This window comes from Atractosteus spatula, chromosome 4, assembly GCF_055471065.1.
Source record: "Atractosteus spatula isolate fAtrSpa1 chromosome 4, fAtrSpa1.hap1, whole genome shotgun sequence".
NCBI classification, from domain to species: Eukaryota; Metazoa; Chordata; class Actinopteri; order Semionotiformes; family Lepisosteidae; genus Atractosteus; species Atractosteus spatula.
Window position 1 is genome coordinate 40,002,609 of NC_142709.1, and position 22,098 is coordinate 40,024,706.

Below are 22,098 nucleotides of genomic sequence, written 5' to 3' on the forward strand. Positions count from 1 at the left end.
TCCTTACAATAGGACAGAAGGAGTCATTTATACATAAATGTATTTATTTAAAACATTTTAGTTTTTACTGTTTTTACATGCTCATTCAGACAGTTTGGATTCCATGGAAATTGTCAATATCAAAACAGACTGTAGATTCTTACAGTTGCAAACCACATCCTGTAATAATAGCTTAAAGTAATTCATGTCCTGAGTTGAAAAGAGAGTATACAAAAAGCTTGTTCAGTTTTGAGAAGAATTTGTGTGATATCTTAATTGAGACAAAACAAACCCACTGAGCCATGAATAGAAAATCGACTTGCATTTTAAAAATGCACATCTTCTTCATACGTACTGTATTTGTTTGGTGGTTTTACCGTAATATAATTAGAATAGTATTAGAACACACCTTTCAATATTTTCTGTGGTATTGCAAATTTCAAGTTTCAGTTTTTTAAAAAGAAAACCCATGCAGGTATTTTTGTGAAGGAGAGATGACAAAAATGGTATTTTCAAGCAAAACTACATTTTAAGGAAGCAAATAAACTATATATATTTATACTGTATATCAATCCATGAATATTGTAGTTTCCCTTCTCCATTGTCTTTCTGTAGTATTGTATGTTCTGTATGCAACAGATTTGATATCTAATATGGCAGCAATGCACTGTGAGTTTTCTGTTGTTGAGAAAAACAACAGAAAGCCATGAACATTAATCAAATTTTATAAAATAATTTTTCTAGATAAACATCTTAATAATCTTAATAACAGCTAAATAATTAATTGATTACTAATAAAAAACAGTAAAACAGTAACATGACAAATTTTAATTCCTGTCCATGAACACAACAAATCAAGTTTATCAGCTAAATCTTTAGCAGTAGAATGATAATGGAAAACTAATAAAAGAGTACATTGCCTTTTTTATCTAATCTGAGACATATTTGAATTAACAGCAAGACAAAATAATATATAAAAATTAGTAAAACTTTAAAACCTTGACAATCAGTGGTACTTGGCAGTCAGTGTTACATATAATTAAAAAAATGTTTAGAAGAGGAAATGATGTAGCAACAAAAACATATTTTCTTTTATCTAACCATGCATTAAATGTCATCTGCCAGGTGTTTTCTCACTGTAGATTCGCCTTAACATTTATTCAATTTCCTTTGTGTCTTCTACAAAGAACTCAGAATCTAAATAAATTATTTATATAAATTTAAAAAATTGATATAAATTCAAAATGAAGAAATCCTAATACCGATCCATTCACAAAAAATAACAACACTCAAGAATTAAGTGTATTGAAAGGTTTATAGAGTGTTTTATTCACAATTTGACTTAACCTGCTTGGCTGAGGGCCATAGGACAAGGAGGCTAGAACCCTCACACAGAGTGAGGAGTGACCAAGACGCAACTACAGTACAAACGTGGCGATGAGGTGGAGGAGGGATGCAAAAGATGAATGTGAGGGAGAGAAGGAGATAACACATAGTATTTATAGTTTTTATGTGAGGAAATGGCATCAGGAATGATTACAAATTAATTATAGCTGATGCTGATCAAACTGGGCTGTTGTTATCCCTCCCAAATTTTCATTATAAACTACATTAATGCTCTTTATTAAAAGCCTGATGAAAATCTCGATATACCACATACTATGCTGTGTTTATTTCTATTACAGCTGTTGTGTGTTCAAAAACTTCATCATGTTAGTTAAGCACTTCATCATTCATTTTCACTCCATGTCCTGGTTGCAGTACTGCTTCCACTCTCTCCTTCTTTCTCCAGTCCTGTTGGCTGTAGCTGCAGTGGGCTGAGCTATCTTAGGTAGCCATGCCACCCTGGAATACCAGATCTGTGGATCCTCCTTTCTGCTTTTCCTGAGAGCTCGACAGCAGGAATCTGCTCCCCATGGCCGAATCAGCAAAACCTGTTCCATTGCACTGCCCACACTGCACCTTCAATTCAATTCACTTCAACTTGCGCTGAAGCTTTAGTTCAAGTCTGCAAATTGCCCTGCACCACAGATTCAGCAGCTTCAGTTCCAGTTCCAAGTCTGCACTCTGCTCCCCACTCCCATCTGCACCGCAACTCCTGGCCTTCAGATGTGCTTCAGGAGACAGCCTTCGTTATCCAGGACCCCAGGGATCTTTCCATGCAGTCATCTTTTCCTTAGCCTAGTAGCCCCGTTCCTGTTCCGTAGAGAGTCCCACCACATTAGCCTTCTCTCCGGCTGCTCTCATCCCTGCCTCTTTTCTGGCTTCTCTCCAGGGTAGGCTTTTTCTCTAGGCCTTTAGGACTCTTTTTCCTTTCTCTCACCTTCTGTTTTTCAGGCTATCTGGGTCACATTTTCACTTTTCTATATTTTCCCTTTTCCTAGCCACCTTCCAGTGCTTCAGCAGAGTTTTCTCCTTTTTCTTTTTAGAGAGCCAGGCATCCTGTTTCTACTCTGACACTTGGTGAGTATTACCCCATTAGCCTGAGCTCCTTGTGGATTCCTTTTTTCTCTGACTGGGACCATTCCCTTCAGCTGTGCTGACTTGTGGCTCCAGGAGATAAGAGGGTTTTTTTGTTGCCCGTTCCTAGCAGATATCTCACCCCAGTTGATCCAGAGGGTGCCTGGGTATCCGATTCCATTTGCACCTGGACTCTTCCATCTGAGTGAAGACCCTGGAAGATTAAGTTGACAGCTCATGCCTGGTCTGGTCTTGGAGGATACCCCCATTAGGGCATGCACCTTGAATCACTGGCTTCTTGGCCCTCCGACTAAATCACCAAGTGGGGTTTTCCTGCCTCGCTGGTATTCAGTGTGGCCCCTCATCCCAGAGAAACCTTCAGGGAACTGTGATCACTAGTGGCTCTTTCTCTGTTCAGCATGTCAGCCTTTGAGCTTGTTGGCCTGCAGCCTTGGCTACTTACTGTATGGTGGTGCAGTGGCTCTGTGTCTAAGGATCGGCACCTGTGCCTGGAAGGTTGCCGGTTTGTATCCCGCGGCCGGCAGAGGAATCCTACTCTGTTGGGCCCCTGAGCAAGGCCCCTAACCCCAACTGCTCCAGGGGCGCTGTATAAATGGCTGACCCTGAGATCTAACCCCAAGCTTCTCTCCCTGTTTATGTCTCATGGAGAGCAAGTTGGAGTATGTGAAAAGACTAATTCCGAATACAAGAAATTGTATATGGCCAATAAAGTGATTTTAAGAGGGCTGCCCCCTGAGACTGGTGTGGTCTCCTTTTTTGGGGAGCTCAGCATTAGGTTCCGCCCCAAAGCTGAGGTCCTTGATTCTGATCAATGAGCTGATATGGGCAATGCCTCTGAGGGCTGTGCCATGCCAGCCTTTTTTTGCCTGGGATGCATACAGCCAGCTTATCTTCAGACTGTCGTGTCTTTTTCTCTTATCTTTTTTATTACTGACTGACCTGGGCTATTGCCCACTGGTAAGTAATCTATTAATCTTTTATTCTATTATCACTCCTCCTTTCACTGCACATTCCCTCGGTCCTAGAGAGCTCAAGCTCCAAAAAGTTGGATTTCCACCACTCTCCCCTCTCTTGTGTTTTGGTTCTGACTAATCACCACCTGCACAGCTGTATCTAGCTGCGTTGTAACAGTGTGTCTGTCCTGTGATGCACTAGTGTCCCAAAAGGGTGTACCCTGCCTTGTGCCTGCTCCCCTGTGACCCTGAATCGGAAGAAACTGATCAGAAAATGGATGGATGGATTGCCACTATATTAATAATATATAGGCAGAAAAACTCATGCACTCAGGTTAAATATCTCCCACCCCCTACATTTTATCCTTTCTCACACCTTTAGAAACTAACAAAATATGTTTTGGAGAAGTCTGTTGTTTAACAAGACAAGAACTGCGGTCTCTGTTTGACTATAAAGGTGGTCAGATCACAGGTCTGAAGCAGTGGAAAAGCACTGAAAAGGAGAAGCAAATAAATATTGTTCTTTTAACTCTTTCCAGGACTTTTAACTCTTCATTGTCTACCTCCGAGAATCATATTGCCATACAGATCCTTTTGCCTGGTCTTTATTATTCTTATTCTATAATCCTACATTTTATAAAAGTAAAGCCTATTGATCAATCTCACAATTTTCAAGTGAACCTCAGCTCTGTGGATTTCTTGAAAATTAAGAATGAAGTGTGACCAGAGCACAATTCAATCCACAGAAGTGGAAACTACATGGAAGTGCATTTAAAAATGAGAACAGGAGGCACTTCTTTATTCAAAGAGTTATGAGAATTTGGAATAAGTTACCCATCCATGTACTTGTAGATGTAACTGTATTCTTTTAAGAAATAGCAGATGTGATCCTTGGATTAATTACCTGCTGGTTATCAAACAAGACAAAAAACATGACAGGGCTTGATGGACTCCTGTCATTTGAAACTATTATTATGTTTGTGAATTTTCTTAAACAGTAAACAGTAAACATGTAAACAGCTTATACAGTAGATACCATCTCTTGTGTCTTTCAGTACATTTGGTACAATTGGCTTTGGTGCTTCTTTCCAAATTGGCCTCTTTTATACTAATATTTGTTATTGTTGAACTTTCTCTTTTCTTGCCTGTGGCATGTTGTTCATTTTTTTCTTTGGTACACATGAATGAAATAATAATATGCCAGCCAGACAAGTGTTCTCCTGAGTGCAGGCGAACTCTCTGATTATGGATTCTAGCCTGGGTCATGTCATTAGCCAACTCTGAAAGGGATTTTCCAAGTAACAGCACACAATTGACTGAGCTCTGGATATTTGCAGACGTGCTTGTGCTGTTGGTTAGGGATGTGTCTTTTCTCCAATCATGCTGCTGGTGCATGATGACATGTTATAGATGAGTGGCTGAAAGGTGGACAGATTGAAAGAGTCTGATTAGACTTCCTCATTTAGGCAGTTGTCACAGTGTATCTCCTGTGAAGCTCTTACCCTCATAATGAAGTTGGGGGTGGGGCAAAAAGAAGAGTGATACAACACAGAAATCTAACAGATTTTCACAGCTACCAAAATTAACCCCTCCTCTGTTTGAACACTGAGCTTTCACAGCCCCATCCCCCAAGTAGTTTCAGGTAGAACTGTTGTCTTAGTTTTGCCAGCAGCTATATCACCCTGCAACTCACAACTGGAAACCCACTGAAGATAAGCAGGTGTGAGCTAAGATTGCTGCTGGAAGAGGCGTTAGTGGGGCCAGTAGGGGGCGCTCAACCTACAGCCTTTAACAATCATGGCCTCCTAATAATCACCATCTATGAATTGGCATCACTACTCTGTTCTTCTCCTCACTGATAGCTGTTGTGTGATATGCATACTGGGTTGCAGATTGATGGTGGTGGAGGGGAGTCCCCATTAACTGTAAGGCGCTTTGAGTAGAGTGTCCAAAAAAGCTCTACAGAAGTATAAGAAATTATTACTATTATTATTATTAGTAGTAGATTGCTCTATCACACCCTCCTGACATTCAACAGTGCTGTTTCAGAGATTCTTGGTTTTCACAACTGGGTCAGCTGCTTTTGCATGATCTCTCCCTGTCTGTATGAGTTTTATCTACTGTAGATCTATTTTCCTTCCACATTCCAAAATCATTCTGGCTAGGCTAACTGGTGCTTCTAATTTTTCCCTTTGCATGAGTAGATTAGATGCCAATAATTATGATGAATTCAATGAAGTCCCACATCCTGTCCTGTTTTTCTGTGATTGCCTCCTGTTTGCTGCAATCTTTAGTAAGTTTAAATGGCATTCTGACAATGTAGGAATAATGCCAGTAATGAGTACTTTTTTTTTTATTTGATCTAGGACTGTTGTGAACCAAACCTCAACCACAATTAAGATTTGAAAACAGCTCTGTTTCAATTTTAAAAAGTTTTCAAAAAACTTAAGTTGATCATTCAGAAGAAATATTTATTTCCAAATACTTCACAGTAACCATATTTCACTAGGTACAAACACTGTAATTAACAGATTTGTTTTCAAATGCTCTGTTCTCATAAATGTAATTAATTACCTCTTTAACAAATCTATTAAATATCTTTCTTAGTCAAGTGTAAGACTTAAATAGAAAACAAACAGATTCTCTATATTTTGAATAAAAAGCATTTTAATAGGCTTTAATTGTGTTATATTTTCGTATTACAGTAGGTATTATAATATTTAGGCATCATATTTCATGTTTATTATAGTTTGGTATTATTATTATTATTATTATTATTGCTGTTGTTGAGAATATTTAACAGTATATTTGCACATACTGTATATGGATATTCATATGTATAATATTTTCACTATATTTCAACATATGTAAACTAATATATATATGGTGTTAAGAAAAATGTATTTTAATATTTCCAAATAACTTTCTTTGCAAAAGTCTGTTTTTAAATAATACATTAATGAGATGGTGGTAATTATTTTGTTTAAAGTGTCTATGTGCACATGACTAAAATTATTTGACGTAAACAGAAATGTCTCTGCATAATGGCACCTACAGTACCACAGCAATACAATGAAGTTCTGAAAGAGAAGTAAAGATTTTGCAATCAGCCAGTCACATATGTAAGACGTTGGAAGAGCAAGTTCCCTTCCATGTTTGAACTTTGAGCAGCCACTCCTTTTTTCCACTTGCCTTAAACCGCAATCAATACTGTTCTGATTATACAGTAGCTTCTGCTGTTTCAGTTCCTCCTATAACTACTGTCTGAAACTGAGAACAGTATGTACAGTGATAGTGGTACAGAAATACACCACAAACCACCAATGAAACAAGGACAAATGCACTTTAAAATGATGATGTGAACAACGTCAGGAATTGTGGCTCAGCCTACATATTTTTTCTCTTTTACAAGTTTAACTGGAGACTCATTTTCCCTATAAACATATGCAACTTTTAAGTATGGTATTCAATTTTCTTATGCAGCAACTTTTTCTTATTTTTATTATTTTAATATTTCTGTTGATGTGTTTCAATATAACACAGCATATATGATGTACTGTATGTTTATGGACATGCTGTGTCATGACAATGAGAATTTCTTATCCCAGAGGTTCCTTATCTTCATTGTGCTGGCAGGAGTTCCAACCCTGGTCCTGAGGATGCATATGCAAGGCAACATTGGTTAGGCACCTAACTATATAATTAACCTATTAATAGGATGAATTAAAGGATTAAATTCTTTGTTATCATATATTAAAAATCTTTGAGATTTCCTTTTCACTATTGCATATCATAAGTACTGTAGTTTAAAATCTCCAACCTTCAAACAGAAAACAAAGTTCAAATAAGGTCTCGGTTAAGTCAAGAACACAGCCGGAATAAAAATAAAAAAGTGCTCATGCTCAAGATGAGGAAAGCCCTGCCAGTGATTTATAATCCTTCAGGACAAAAACTAAGAAGAAACTGGAAAATGTTTTTTTAAAAAATGTTGGTCCCTGATTAACTAAAGAGCTCAAATGCAACACAAACCAGCAGGTGTGTGGATCCTCAATAGAACAGAACTACTTTTTTTGTAAATTCTAACTGCTTCATCCTATTCAGGGTCACAGGGAAGCAGGAGCCTGCAAGTAATCGCAGTAAGCTTTTGTTCCAAGGTACTGTATGAATACACCTTGGATGGGACACTAGCCTATCGCTGTGCACACACTGACACTAACCCACTCACACTAGGGCCAATTTTCCTAGAAACCAATTGACTTAACAGCATTCTTTGGAGAATGGGAGGAAACCCAAAAGGGAGAAGAGACAGGCACCTTGCAGATAGAACACATATCTCAGTTAAAAAAATAAACATTTCAGTTTAAATAATTAAGTCCACTACTAGCAGCCTTTGCAGAAAGTAAATAAACTGCTAACGGGAAAGTCCCAAGAAATTCCCTACATTTAACAATAATTTACAGCTACACAAGTTTCCGTTGAAACACTATCAAGTATATATCTTAAATTACGCCAAACAACTCCCAGAATTCAGTGATATAGCACAATATCGTAATTAGATTCCATCTGGAATAATTGATTCGCTGTATTACATAAAAAGGGTTCTTCAGGAAAAATCTGTAAAAAATGTGATTGAAACCTGAACAAGCTCGATCGTTTCTCTTGAACAAACAAGACTGATTTCAGCCGTGACTTTAAACGTTATAACTTGTACAAATACAGATTCTAAAGATATACTCAGATATACTGTAAACGAATCAAGGAGATATAGTTTATGAGGACAAGAAATGAAATCTGGTCTACTGACCTATTTACGGGCTCCCGGTGCCCTTACAGGCATATAGAACTCTTAAAAACTCTTATACAAGTTTAAAGTGTTGTTGTTACTAAATCCTTCCATTTTAAATGACTATGTCACAGACTGAAAAAGTAAAAAGTCCCTAATATAAATATTTCAGACAGGCATCCAAAGTAAAATCTTTTATTTCACTGGCAAGTCCTTTGTAGGGCGGGACTCTTTTTGTCGCTACTTCCCATTTTCGCTTCACTCTCACGCCACTATACTGGCGTTCAACGCCGGAATTGTCCTGGGTGAGTGGGAGTGGAGAAGTATTAGCCTCGCACAGTGAAGGGCTTTTTCCTCAAAGCGTCGGGGATTTTCCTAAATCTTCTGAAAACGATGACTTTTCTTTATTGTCCTGCTTAGGAGCGGTGAAAAGGAGTGAAAATGAAAATGTCTAGGTATGTTTATTTTTTTTCCAATTTAATTTTGTATATATGTGAAAACATTGCATAGTTTAGCTCAACTGGTTTAATCTGTAGTACTTTTTAGATACTTATTGCGATAGGTCCATTTACCTCGGGAATATGAATATAGTAAAACACAGGCGTATGTATGTATAAATGCATCTAATATGATTGCTACATGCGCTTTTAAAGTTTTCAGCAATCCAATGTGTATGTACAGTAGGATAAATCACATTTCCATTGTTTCTCATTCTACTGGTGCTAAACTTATTTTTAAATACACAGATTGAAACCATAAACTCTTTCAAACTATAATCAGTCAGTACTAATATATGAAATTACCTTTGGAAATGTATTCCCATTGCATTATCGCTTATAAATAAGACGTGTCCTTTCAGAAAGCTTAAAACTGACATCAACATAGCCATTAAAGGGTTTATTTACTTTGCTTATGCTCCATAGTGCTCCGTGTACTTTATTTTCACGGCTTCTGGACAGGTAAAATCAGTTTGCTTCATATTATTACAGTGCACAGCATCAATGTTTCAATATTACTGTTCATACACATTTTCAATCTGCTTTGCTATTGTATAGGCGGCACTCTCCCTTTCACATGCGGAAGTGCTCAGTTTTGAAGTCTCGATAGGATGAATTATTCGAGCCGCGGCTGTTGCGCTCAATTGATCAAACCAAATTTACAAGATTGAAGTCCATCTGGATAGTTTTATGCTGGTTGATACAATACAGGAATTGTTTTTTTTTTAAAATACATTTTAATCCTATTTGTAATTTTAAGATAATTGACACTTTTGTAAAAAAGAACGGTGAAAGGAGTTAAACCGGCGCTATTACAGGCAGTTCATTTTGCAACTCGATTTCCGGGCTGGCTAGCACATTCTTCACTACAAATTATTCAGCTATTCCCATTGTAATTATATTAAATCGTGACCCACAAACTATCAGTCGAAACCAAAATAATTATAAATCGCCCTCCTGCGTACAATACTTTTTTACACACTCTTTTAAAAATTGTATTATGTTCTGTGACGTGTAGAAGCAGTTATATCAAATTTCAGAATTATGTAACACTTTCTGAATAAAAAAAAAATATCTGTTGTTTGTGTTATGATTCATCCTTCCTGCCTTTCATCCTTTCTTAGGTAATTTCCCGAGTCTCCAAGACCTTGGTTTGCAATAAAGAAGCAGTCAAGGGAACAAAGTGTAGCATAATGAAATAATCCAGTGCAGCCAGATTATTTAAGGTTAATAGTTTTAATGAATATTGGTAAAATAAACAACAACCCTCATTAGGACAGCATAACACCAGGAATAAAAATGGATTAATGGAAATTTAAAATAAAGTTATGTAACTTCAGGAATTTTTATTTTCTCACAGGACAAACTATGAAATGTGGAAAGGATTCCTTGTACTGCTCTCTGCATTTATTACTGGTAAGTAATTTAGGAGCCTTCGAAAGTACTTATTGGTTGCAGAACATAACAATAGATGTGAATTGTTTACTTTATTCCTCCAATAAAAAAGCTATTACCACTTGTAACAAAGTTTTAACTCCCCAGTATCAGAAGGCAGCAGAACCTGCTGTGGGGCAGGCTAAATCAAGCATACAGTAAGAGCTCAGCTCTCAGACCAATCAATCCCCTGCAGAAAAAAAAATGTCAGTTTGCTTCATGGATCCAGTTGACATCAGAGCTTTGTGGAGAGAATGAAAGCTTAAGAGATCACCAAAACCTTTTATACTTCCCTGAGAATTTTTATTTGAAATATTTTTGCAGACAGTGGATACTCTCCCTTACATTCACAATCTCTTAAACCCATACATTATTAATACTGTTAGTCATAACTCACCATTAAAAGAAACTCAGACTCTGTTCATAGGACTGAGAATTCTTGTGACTGGTACAGTATTTGACTGTTTTGGTGACTCACAGTGCTTCAGTAAAGGGACAGTGTTTCATTGAATAATGAAAGTTGTGTTTGCACTAAACCGGTTATAAATTTATAACATTTCCTGGCCATACTTTAGTGAATACCATCAAACAGGGGTTTCATTAAATAGGTAGTAATATTCTATAAACAATGTTCTATATAGATATAAATATTAGTATTTCCTAATAGATGCTAGATTCAATGCTCGACTCTTCTTGCCTACTGAAGTGCAGCTCAAATGCACAGTTAGTGAGATTGTTTAAGACTGAATTGCTTTAACCAGATAACTTAAACCCAGAGTTTTCCATCTTGAAACCGAAGTAATCCTGAAGTCATTTAGCAGGTTAATTCAATACAGATAACTTACAGTAAAAAGTCCTGAATTAGTTCAGCCTGCTTCCTGAAACAGCCCCCCCCCCCCGTCTATACCTTTTGAGAGTGACAAAAATAAAAAAAATATTATAAATAAGGCCTTTCCAATACATTGTAAACATAGATATAATTTCTCTGTCTTTATATAGAAGAGTCTTCAGAACCCCTGTGTTTAGTTGTCTGCAGCTCAGAATCACTTCAAGTGATACGTACAGGGGTCTCCTTCCCTGGTTCTGGACAGCCCCCCAATTAAATACGTGGTGTTGTGACCGTCGCGGTTCCGCGCGGGCTCGTACCCTCGCCGCTCCACCCCACCGTTTCCTCCCACAACACCTTGCGCGCGAACCCGAGTCTCTGGTGTAACACAACAGGGAACAAGCCGCATGAGCTAAAGAAGACCTCCCCCAGTCCAGGAGGCTGAGGTCCCTGCTACGCGCAGGGAGGGCGATGAAGTCACTGTGTCTGCACTAGCTCCGCTACAGTTTGTTCAATTTAATGATTTAGACATTGTTTGGAACATAAATCAGATTAACGTCCAGTCCTCAAGAAACAGTGTTCCCTAAATTTAATCATTACCTGCTTAATTGATCAATTAAATAAACAAGTGTTCCTAATCTTTAAAAAGCAGTTCTAGGGTGACCTGTAAGAAGCATGACCTATTATAAGTATTGTGTTGCACTTTTGCATGTCAGAAATAAACTGAACTGTAGAATATATAGTTTGGGATTCTCCGGGAGCAGGGTTAGAGAATGCTGGTATAGTGTATGTTCAAACTGCCATTGTGAATCACTTCGCACTTTTCAATGGTCGGTTTCATTAGCCAGGTGTCTACTCACACTATGATTTTTCTTACCTGCTTTGTAATTTCTGTTGTGGTTTTGTGTTTAACATTTCCCTCATTTTGTGGCATCTGTACAAATTTAACTGGTTTTCTAACTATCAGAATACAGTAGACTCGCATTTTACACAAACTATTGTTACACAAATATGTGTATACGCAGTCAGTAACAAAAAAAATACAAATACTGCAAATGATATTTCAAATAATGTGGGAAACTTGACAAATTCAAATCTGGCATGGCACATACCTTAGTGTGTAAAATGAGAGTCTACTGTATATCAGAATCTCAGCCGATGATGCAGTACAGGAAGAGCATCAGCCTAAAACGGATTCATGCAGCACCCCATTGCTTACTTCTGCCTGATAAGAGGTTATGGTGCATCCAATACCTTGGATTCATGGCTTTCAGTATGTGGGAATTATTCTTTTATGAACGACCTTATGAAAAGCTTTATAGAAATCTAATAATGCTATATTTGTAAGTGTTATCTAATGCCCTCATTGTTTCTTTGAATAATTCTAGCAAATTACTTAAACAAATGCTTCCTAAATCTGTTGGGTGTCTCTTAAAAAGCCATTTATTTCTAAATATTCTTCCTGTTTAGTGCAAACTAAATTACCAGATACAAAAGTGAAGCTGTTTGGTCTATACTTTCCTGGTTCATTTCTGTCCCCATTTGAATACATTTATGCTACATTTGCAGTTTTCTACTCTGTGAGTACTTTTCCCATTCTGAGTGACTGGAATGTCCTAGCCATGTATATATGATTACCATCCCTCATTTCCTTAAGTATGACTGGGAAAATACCTCAGGAGTTGGTGATTTATTGGTATTTACCCATCCTGGCCCCCAGTGAAACCTCAGTTGCTTCTGGGATTTATTCTATAAAACAGAACATTTTCCTGACATCTACTATTGAAAAAAACATGATTAATATAAAGTATTTATCTAGCATGTTTACTGTTATCATTGTAGTCTTCCACTACAGTATTAATCTCCTATTATCTCATAAACAGTTTACTCCTGTTTTTACAGTTTTTGTATCTAATTTAATATCCTCTACTAAAACCCTCTTGGGTTCAGATGTATCCAAAATCCAGTGCAATCTTTCCTTATTTTTCGGAGTTTTTTTCTTAATACCCCCATTAAAATACATCGGGCTACTTTTTCCTAATTGCACTTCATTGTTTTAAGGGACAAGTTCATTCTTAGCTTTTATCATAATGTTTTTGACGTGTGACTATGCTTCTTCAAGAAAATCTATCTGCTCACAGATCACTGCTTTTAAGTTCTTCCTAATTCCTTCATACTGTGAATACAATGCATTATAAACACTAATAAATCTAACCCATCTAATATCTACCCACGTCTTCTAATTCAGGGTCGTGGGGGAACCAGAGCCTACCCTGGCAAGCAACCGACACAAAACAGGGCACATACAGACATGCACACACTCACGGTCTAGGGCTAAGTTTTTCCAGAAGCTAAATAACCTAGCACTTAGTGTGTGGTCTGTGGAAAGAGGCTAGAGGAACCCACATGAACACGAGGAGAACATACAAACTCCACACAGATAGCACCCCAGGACTTGGACCAAGGGCTCCGGTGCTGTGAGACAGCAGTGCTAACAATTAAACCACTGTGTCACTTTTCTGTTTACATTGTTTATCATGTGGAAAAAATGAATCCTTTCCCACATGCTAATTTAATATCTTTTTGCAAGTAGTATTCCATTTTTTCTATGTACTGTATGGCTATCTCCTGTTTGTGAGATAAACATCAGCCCTTCACATAGCTCCTGAAAGGTTTTGAGGTACTGATCATTTTGACACAGGATAAAGAAGTGAAAAATCTACTTGAGAAAGTATACAAATTGGTGGAAAACTGACCTTGCATAGCCCAATTGCTAGTGCAAAAATCTTGATGCTAAGTTACTATTGAGGGAATCAAAATGAACTAAAGTATTTGTAATACAATTATACTCCAAATTGTATGTTTATTAACACAATTATTATAGTATTCTTTTTATTCTGTATATGCAATTTATTGTGGCTCCAGTGTCTGCTGGTTTTCTGTCCAGCTGGGCTTTCAGTTACTCAATTAAACTAATAATTTAATTTATTGCTTTTTTATTTTCCTGTTACTAAAAATGTGTGGCTTTCAAAATATGGTGAGTTTTTATACTGGTATAAATAAAAAAATACAAAAAAGGTGTATAAAAAGAGGGGACAGTGAGGTCACAAGAACCTAGAGGGAGCCTTCCTTTATATTGGATTGGGCAATCCTTGTCCTCATATTGTTTGAAACCCTTATTTCATATTCCAGAAGGATTTAGAAGCACCTTTTATTTATGATTTAATTAAGAACTGAAGAACACAAGTGATTTGATTTCCAATCCACTTAATTAGTACAACTATATCATTAAAACCTGAAATGGAATAAAAACCAAAAACTAATGTGGTACTTGCAGGCTGGAGTTGCCTATACCTATTGCCTATCCATGCCTGTACCATTCATACCACTAAAGTTCTAAAATTCACTCCTGGTCTTGGAGGACCTGAAGGTCTTTTGCTTTACTTCTTCCCTTCTATATTAATAACTTGTTTTAAATCAGTATTTCTCTTAATTGTTCTGTTTTACCACTGTTTCCAGGTCTTCACTCACTGAAAACTCAATCATAGTAGTGGTGGACTGCAGACCTCTTTCCAGGAATTAATATTATTACCTTAAGCTTAAGACCAAATAATTTAAGTAGATAAGTTTAGCAATGTTTTAGCAAGGCCAGCAGAAAATAGTGTAGCGGTGTTTCATCAGGGTTGTGAGATGCAGAAGACAGGAGTTTCCTGTGGGTTCTTACCAGGCACTTATGATTTTTTATCCTAAAGTGAAAAGAAGAAGTGAGAATCAGAGTTCATAGGCTGTCAATTAAATGTTGTTTTAACATATGATTGGGCTCAGAGGACAACAGACAAAGGAAAACAGAATACTAGGTAATGAACTAAAAAGAAACCCTATGAAAAAGATTAACTGAAACCTCAAAGAATAAGCCATTATTTGGATTTCTCAGTATTCATTTTAAAATAAATACATTATTGTTCATAAAAAGTGTATTTTTAATTACATTTTAAGTTACAAATCTTGTTAGTGTTTTAATTTTTATTTATACTTTTATTTTGTTTAAACAACATTAACAATGCTTTCTTTATTTCCACAGCTTGTTCCAATACCTCTGAACTAGGTATTATTGGAGAAGATGTTGTGTTGCCTTGTAACTGTGAAATGGAAGAAAACATTGAGTATCTCGTCTGGCAAATTGGTGAACATAGAGTAGTGGATGCATTTATCAAAGGCAAAAGAAACCAGGATGAACAAGATGAAAAATTCAGGAATAGGACAAAGTTGTTCTTTAAAGAGAAAAAAGGGAACTGCTCTCTTCAGATGTCACTTGTCTCCACAGCAGATGAACATATATATACATGCATCTATGAAACATCTAGTGTAAACCAAGTTCATGTGTCTTTTCAGGTAGCTGGTAAGTTTCTTTTTCTAATAACATTTTAAAGTTTTGTTGCAAGTAGTTCATTAAATATTAATGGTTTTTTCATAGACACATTATCCCTAAAATTCCCTCTAGCTCTTGCTAGTGCTCAGTGTAAACATTCTGCATTTTCATTTAGTACAACTCTTACTGTTCTCTGGCATCATAAAATACTGTAAGCATTTTCTGTTCTTCACATTCTCATTAAATTCTATCTTACAGGGTAATTAAATTTTAAGCTAAATAAACACAAAATATTATATTGCAAATATATAAAAAATACCTTAATAATAAAACAGTAGAATGTTCTATTGAAAACACTGAAGAGGAACGGTGGCTCATTTAGACATAAAAAGAACACATTTTTTCTCATTCTTATGTAAGCAGAGTGGTTAGAAATAATTAAACTAAATTACTAAATACTTTGCAGTACTTTTCTATCAAAGTTTCATATGAACACATACCATTTATATAACTTGTAATTCCTAAATGCGGAGGTAATGCCATTCACCTGCTCTTGAGCTAGTAAGTCACACTAGAATTGTAAAAATGCAAGAAGTGATATTCTAGAACTTTGAGACATTAATTCATCTTTCTCCCCTCTTCATTGCAGCAAACTATAGTAGGCCTGATCTTCAGCTTCTAAGCGAGCCTAAAATAGAAGGTGTGGCAAAAACCTACACCTGCACAACCAAAGGAGGATATCCTATGGGAAAGATTCATTGGCTCTTAAATAATCAAGCTCCTAATGTGACAATGGATGCCAGGCATGATACTGATCTGAGGGACAATATCACTGGCTGTTACAGCCTGTCAAGCACACTGACTTTAAAACTCTCCAAGAGTGATGTTCTCTCTTGCTCTGTGGAGAACCCTAGGCTACAGGTTAACCTCACATCTTCTATTTCCTCACGTAAGGCTTTTAAATATTGCTTTTATTTGCTTTGAGCAACAGAAAATAATCATGGAAATTGTTGTGTATATTGTCATTGTTAGTTCTTTTTTCAGGTTATGAGATTTTTTCTAAATATTTTTGCATCTTCTGCATTTATAATCGTCATTATAACTGCAAACTCTAGTTAACTGTATAACTGTATCTGTAAAGTTCACTAGTCTGCAAAGTGTACCAGAATGTAAATTATTTATATAAATTATCCAGGAAATAGCAAAAATGCAGTTTTGCTGGGTACCAAGAGACCCCTTGCCAGTTGTTTCTCATTAAGAAAATAAGAAGCCAGGTACATGTAAGGAAGGATATAGTTCGTGCAAAGCTTGTGATTGAAGTGACCTTATACTGTATTTCAGTTGGTTGTATCCTTTATAATCCGGTCCCTGCTATATAGAGACCATAATGAAAGGTGCTCCAAGTGCTTCAAGTTCAGTGGAGAGAAACTGAGTGCAGCTCAATGTTGGAGCACTGAAAAGGCAGGGAATGGATCTTAAATAATCATAATCCATAAATAAATCCATAAATAATTGGATGATGGGGATGTGCCTAATTGATAATTACGGGAGCTGAGAGATGCTGGGAGAAGCAAGTCTGCACGAGGTTAGACTCAGGCTAAGTCCCTGTGAGAATGCACTGGTTATTAGGGGTAACACTGAGCGCACATTGCTCCTAGCCTGGTGGTAACAATGCTTTTACTGTAGAATGTGCTTAATACAGTATAGCTGAAATTAGATAACTAACATCTGGCCTCATATTATCTTCTAGCATTTTGGAACCCCCCTCCAGAAATTAAAAGCATCACAATATCAATAGTTGTTGGCTGTATTGGTGTGGCCCTGTTTGTGGTAGGAATATGGCTACTGATAAAATTACAGGTATGAAAGTTTTTTTTTTCTTTAATGTGTTTAACTATATACAGTATATTAGAAGAAGTAAAAAATATATAATTAATTGTAATGTAATTAAAATGTTTTTCTTTTGAATTTATTTTGATTATGAGGGTGGGCTTTATTTTTTAATAAATAATGTCAAAATACAACTTGTTTTTGTCAAATGAGGTTAGTTTTATGTACTCTTAGGTCTTGATGAGGACTACATAAAGGTTAAATACACTATGTCTAATATGTTAAACCATAACATCTTAAGGGGGTATACTTATTTTTTCACCACACTGTAAATATAAATGATCTATTGCTTTTCTCCATCAATGTATCCTTAAGCTTTCTCTCCTGCTAAGCAGGATAATTCATGAATTGCTGTGAGCCCAGCATTAGTTTATGAACACCTAGAAAGTGGAATGATTCTATCAAGTTTTTTTCCAAAAAAGAAAATATATTAAGTGTATTAAGTGTATCATAACTATATAAACACTTACAGTAACACTTGTTAATATGTGGTCTGTGTAGTGCATAAACACTAACACCAATAGATGCTTGCTCCCTAGAAATGAAAGATTACATGCAAGAGATCACTTAGAATCAAGTGTATGTAGTTCTCCTTGTACTTGGGTCTCTCTGCTGCCATGTACAGTATTATAAACCCTTAGGTTCTATTGCACCTCAGTTTCAGTAATTAATTTTCACCCATCATTTGGTGTCTATTTTTGCACTTCAGTACATCTGCTTGATATGAGTCTATGGGCCATATTTTTACATTTTCAAAGCCCTCGATGGACTCACAAGCCAATTTGTCCAATGTGCAAATGTCCTAGAAACAGACTTTGCCCACAAGTGGGGTTTAGGAATTGAAGTTTAGCACTAACTTGGCAAACTAACGTTATCAATGGGCAGGGGCTGAACTCTGGGTGGAGGCCCTTGTTTAAATACAACTATAGTGATATATCAACCTATCAACAAATGATAGCACCACAGTTTACACACTATTTAACTGAATTGTTAAGATCCTGTCTATACTTTATAATACTACAAATATATCTGATACTACCAGAAAATTCAAAGAGAAATTGGTAAAAATGTAGCTCTGTAAATCAAAGAAAAAATCATTTTTGAAAAAATAGAAACAAAACAAGAAATTAAATACAAAATTGACTATACACTTAACCAGGCAGAGATGGGAATATGAAGATTTAGATTCCAAAAGATTTAGAATTATTATTGCTTATTAGCTTATTTAATGAAAAAATGTATGCAATGATTTTACATATTTAGCAGAAACATCAGGGACCTGAACTGTATCAGGCTGATCAGAAAGGAGAAGTGCAGAGGGACCACTTTGCCTATAGCACTAAGGGTCTACAGTGCACTTACATGCTACTGATCCATGTGTAGTGCAAAGTGCTACTGCAGCTTTTAGTAAAGTTCACAGTGAAATTCATAATATCCCTGCTTCTTGCTGCATAACACAAAGTGTGTGTGTGGGGGGGGGGGGCATTAAACATATACAGCAATCCACACCAACACAGTTTATAAACATTTAAATGGCATTTCTTCATCACAGATGTATCTCTTCAAGCTCCCCTGACTGTGCTCATCACTCAGTCCTTCACAGTTTTGAAATTCCCTTTGATTTGTGTCACTGGTTCATTCGGTTTGCTTATCAGCATGCATCTATTTACACTTGAGACCCAACTTCTAAATCACATTTTGATGTGCAGTCGCAGTGGTTTATGGATGTTCCCATTTTTGTACGTGTAAAATTAGTGATTTGGGCCTTCATTTTTTATCTTTGTTGTACAGCACAAATTAAACTTTACTTATTGACAGACTTAAATAGCTGATAACAGCTTGTACTTTTTGCTGGGCTATTATGGAATAATTATGGTGGTACCAGAGATTCAGAGATGACATTAGTTCCTTTTAAAAGTATTGTCAAAAATTACTTTTATTAGCAATTTTAATTTCACTTAAGATAACACATTTTCCTAAAGTTAGCTTAGAGATAACCTTAACCTTAACCTTTTATCTGATACAGTCTTGTCTTTTGTTCTAAAATGCATTTTTGAACTAATCAAATTACAGTCAGGCATTTTAAAAATGTTGTGGTAGTGGGACCAGTGGGAGGTGCCCCCCCTGCAGTCTGTGTGGGTCCTAATCCCCCAGTATAGTGGTAGGGACACTATACTGTAGTGGTAATCACCATTTCTAGAAATATCGATTATGGAATTATTACTGATTAGTGATTCATATTGATAATTTATTTGGGAATATTGTGTAGGGATTATTAGGAGTCTTTTTTCCTTTTTGTGATTTATCTTTTTTTCTTCAAAGAAACAATGTTCACGTCGCCAGCAAAATGACAATAAAGTAGAAGCCCAGCCACTTCAAAATCAAATACCCTGATGGAGACTTGATTTCACAAGTGAAAGATGAGATACTTCATCAGATTGAAGATGCAAACATTAATGGGTATTGTTACTGGAACATGTGCTTCTTCCCTTTTTACATTCACTGAGATGACTCCAAAATATTTAACATCAGAATACCGACTGAACTGAATGAAATTAAGGTGAGACAGCTGGCATTAAAAAAAAATGGAAGGCGTGCTTGGAAGACTTGTTGTTTAGGAATGGAAATGTAAGTATTATTCAGAGTAAAGTTCTCCTCAAGCATTGCAGAGTAAATGGACATTACTTAAGAGCTGGAAGCAAAAACACCATTCTTGTGCTGAAGACAGCATTTTGTATGAGCAGAGAGGAACGAAAACAGAAATGCCTGAAAATACTGAGAGAAAAAAATGTCTCTCTATAAATACTGTGATTAATCTCATTTATATTAGTTGCCTGTGCTGCATAAACTGTTACTTAAACTGCTGGGTTTTTTTTTTAAAAGGACAAATGCATGTCTGTTCATTTTGATTACAATTAACATTTTACAGGGTTCTTTGTTGTAAATAATCCACATCAAACACTTTTGAAGCAGATTTAAAGATTATACTACACAATGTAACTATATAAAATATTCATATTTACCAACACAAGTACTTTTTTTAATTAAGCCCTACTAGACTATTTTCTAGTCTATTAAGAACTGGAGTGAGGCAATATGGAGAGTGTTTTAATATATACTTAAAAAATAACTGTATCCCCATGGGATTTTAATTTTTGATATTTTTTCAGACTATTGTAATATACAAAATGTAATAAATATGGAATGACAGAACTGAAAGCTTATATTTTTAACTATATGAAGTCTTCAAAAGTTTTAGTTTTACAAATTGACTTCTTTAAGTATATGCTATGCATATGTATAATGTGAGCATGGAACCAGCTGTTTGTCCTGTCCTACTGTGGTAATGCAACTGAAAATGTGAATGGAATACTAAGTGTATAAAACACTGAATTACATTTTGTAATATAATACACCAAATAATAAAGTTGTATCAACACAAATTTTCTCTATCTGCTATTTAAAATGTTATAGCATAGTTTATACATGTAATCTCACTGTTACACAGTAATTTAAAGGATCATGGTATTTTTTACCAGAGACTGGACATAATAGTCTACTGCTATTGTTTATCAACAAATATTGCAAGAAGATGTCAGTATACTACTAATTTGATACTATGTAAGAAACTTCACAGTCACTATTTTTGTTTGAAATTGAAAAATAGATTGGTGCCATTACTTCAGAAAACACACAACATACTTGAGCATATACAATACTTTACAAACAAAAAGAAGCTGTCTTTTGAGTATTAATGAGTCACAAATCCTACTCATTGTGAAGTCTTCCAATCACTCACTATTCCCATCATAACCGGTCTTTACTTGCCTTCTGGTTCTTCTGATGAATTTGAAATAACATACAGTATGTCTTGGTAGATTAAATGACTAATTTGTTCCAATAATCTGAGGTGTGGTGGCTTTTTTGTTTTATGAGACCAATATGAACTAACAAGAACAACAGTGGCCTGTCTTTTAATACACATACACATCCCAAGTTATACCATGTTTCAGTGGCTGTGCTTCGGATTTTGTAAGTCAATTCTGAATAATGGTGTCTGCAAGCAAACAATAGCATTCTTAGTACATTTTGTACATGGTTAGGATAACCTGTCTGAAAGAGCTGTTCTTTTATATTTAACCATTCAAGTTGTTTTCCTTATTTTTCTTTTACCTGTGAAACAATTATTTTCATAGGGAGAGGGAAGAGATGATTCACACAAGATACAGCATTTATTGAAATTGAAAGAGCAAGGGTAACCACTGACCTTGGTGAAGGGGAGTGGCTCAAGAATCCCCCTTTCTGGAAATATGTCAATATCTACACCCCTTCAAGTGTTCGCTCCAGTGGCTTTACGTACAAGGCCTTGTAAAAGTATTCACCCCATTCCAATTATCAAATTTGTGGAATACTGAACGATATTTGCATTTTTAAGTTTATTTTAATCAAAATTTGAATGCTCAAACTGAACATTTACATGGGTGAAAAGGTAAATGACAGTGAAAACTGCAAAGTAAAACCAAAATATATTGAGTATTCACCCTATTTTCTCTGCCAAACCTTAATTTGCTTGGGTTTGCAAAATTACTTTGAAGTCATAAAATTAGTTGAATTGGTGATTTCAGAAAAATACACCTGTCACTGTAAGGTACCTCAGTCAAGTTGTGAATTTAACAATACCCCTACTGGCAAGCATGGTGGTCATAGCATGATATAATTCTGCTTCTCATCAGCTGGGACTGATTGTTGAGAGGCAAGTGGATGAAACAAAAGCCAGGCAAATCTTGACTTGAAAATTGCTGTACGTCAGTGATTCCCAAGTAACTTGACAGGGCTTGAGTAAGTTTGCAAAGAAGAACACATGACTGCACCAGACCAATATGAAA

At 36.0% G+C, this 22,098-nt stretch overlaps 1 protein-coding gene across 1 annotated transcript; it reads left to right on the forward strand.

Moving 5' to 3' along the window:
• Window positions 1–8,499: 8,499 nt before the first annotated feature.
• Window positions 8,500–21,113, forward strand: LOC148836332 (CD276 antigen homolog). The gene is made up of 6 exons (XM_088914691.1): window positions 8,500–8,651; window positions 10,054–10,109; window positions 15,035–15,352; window positions 15,972–16,271; window positions 17,073–17,182; window positions 19,535–21,113. Exons 1-6 carry the CDS (start codon window positions 8,638–8,640, stop codon window positions 19,604–19,606), a joined length of 870 nt encoding a protein of 289 aa, XP_088770817.1. The 5' UTR covers window positions 8,500–8,637; the 3' UTR covers window positions 19,607–21,113.
• The last annotated feature ends 985 nt before the right edge of the window (window positions 21,114–22,098 follow it).

Bases quoted from the DNA above. Each gene is read 5' to 3' on its own strand.
- LOC148836332 (XM_088914691.1), top strand. The intron at 10,110-15,034 runs GTAAGTAATTTA...TTATTTCCACAG, and splicing joins GCTCTCTGCATTTATTACTG to CTTGTTCCAATACCTCTGAA. The intron at 17,183-19,534 runs GTATGAAAGTTT...TTTTCTTCAAAG, and splicing joins GGCTACTGATAAAATTACAG to AAACAATGTTCACGTCGCCA.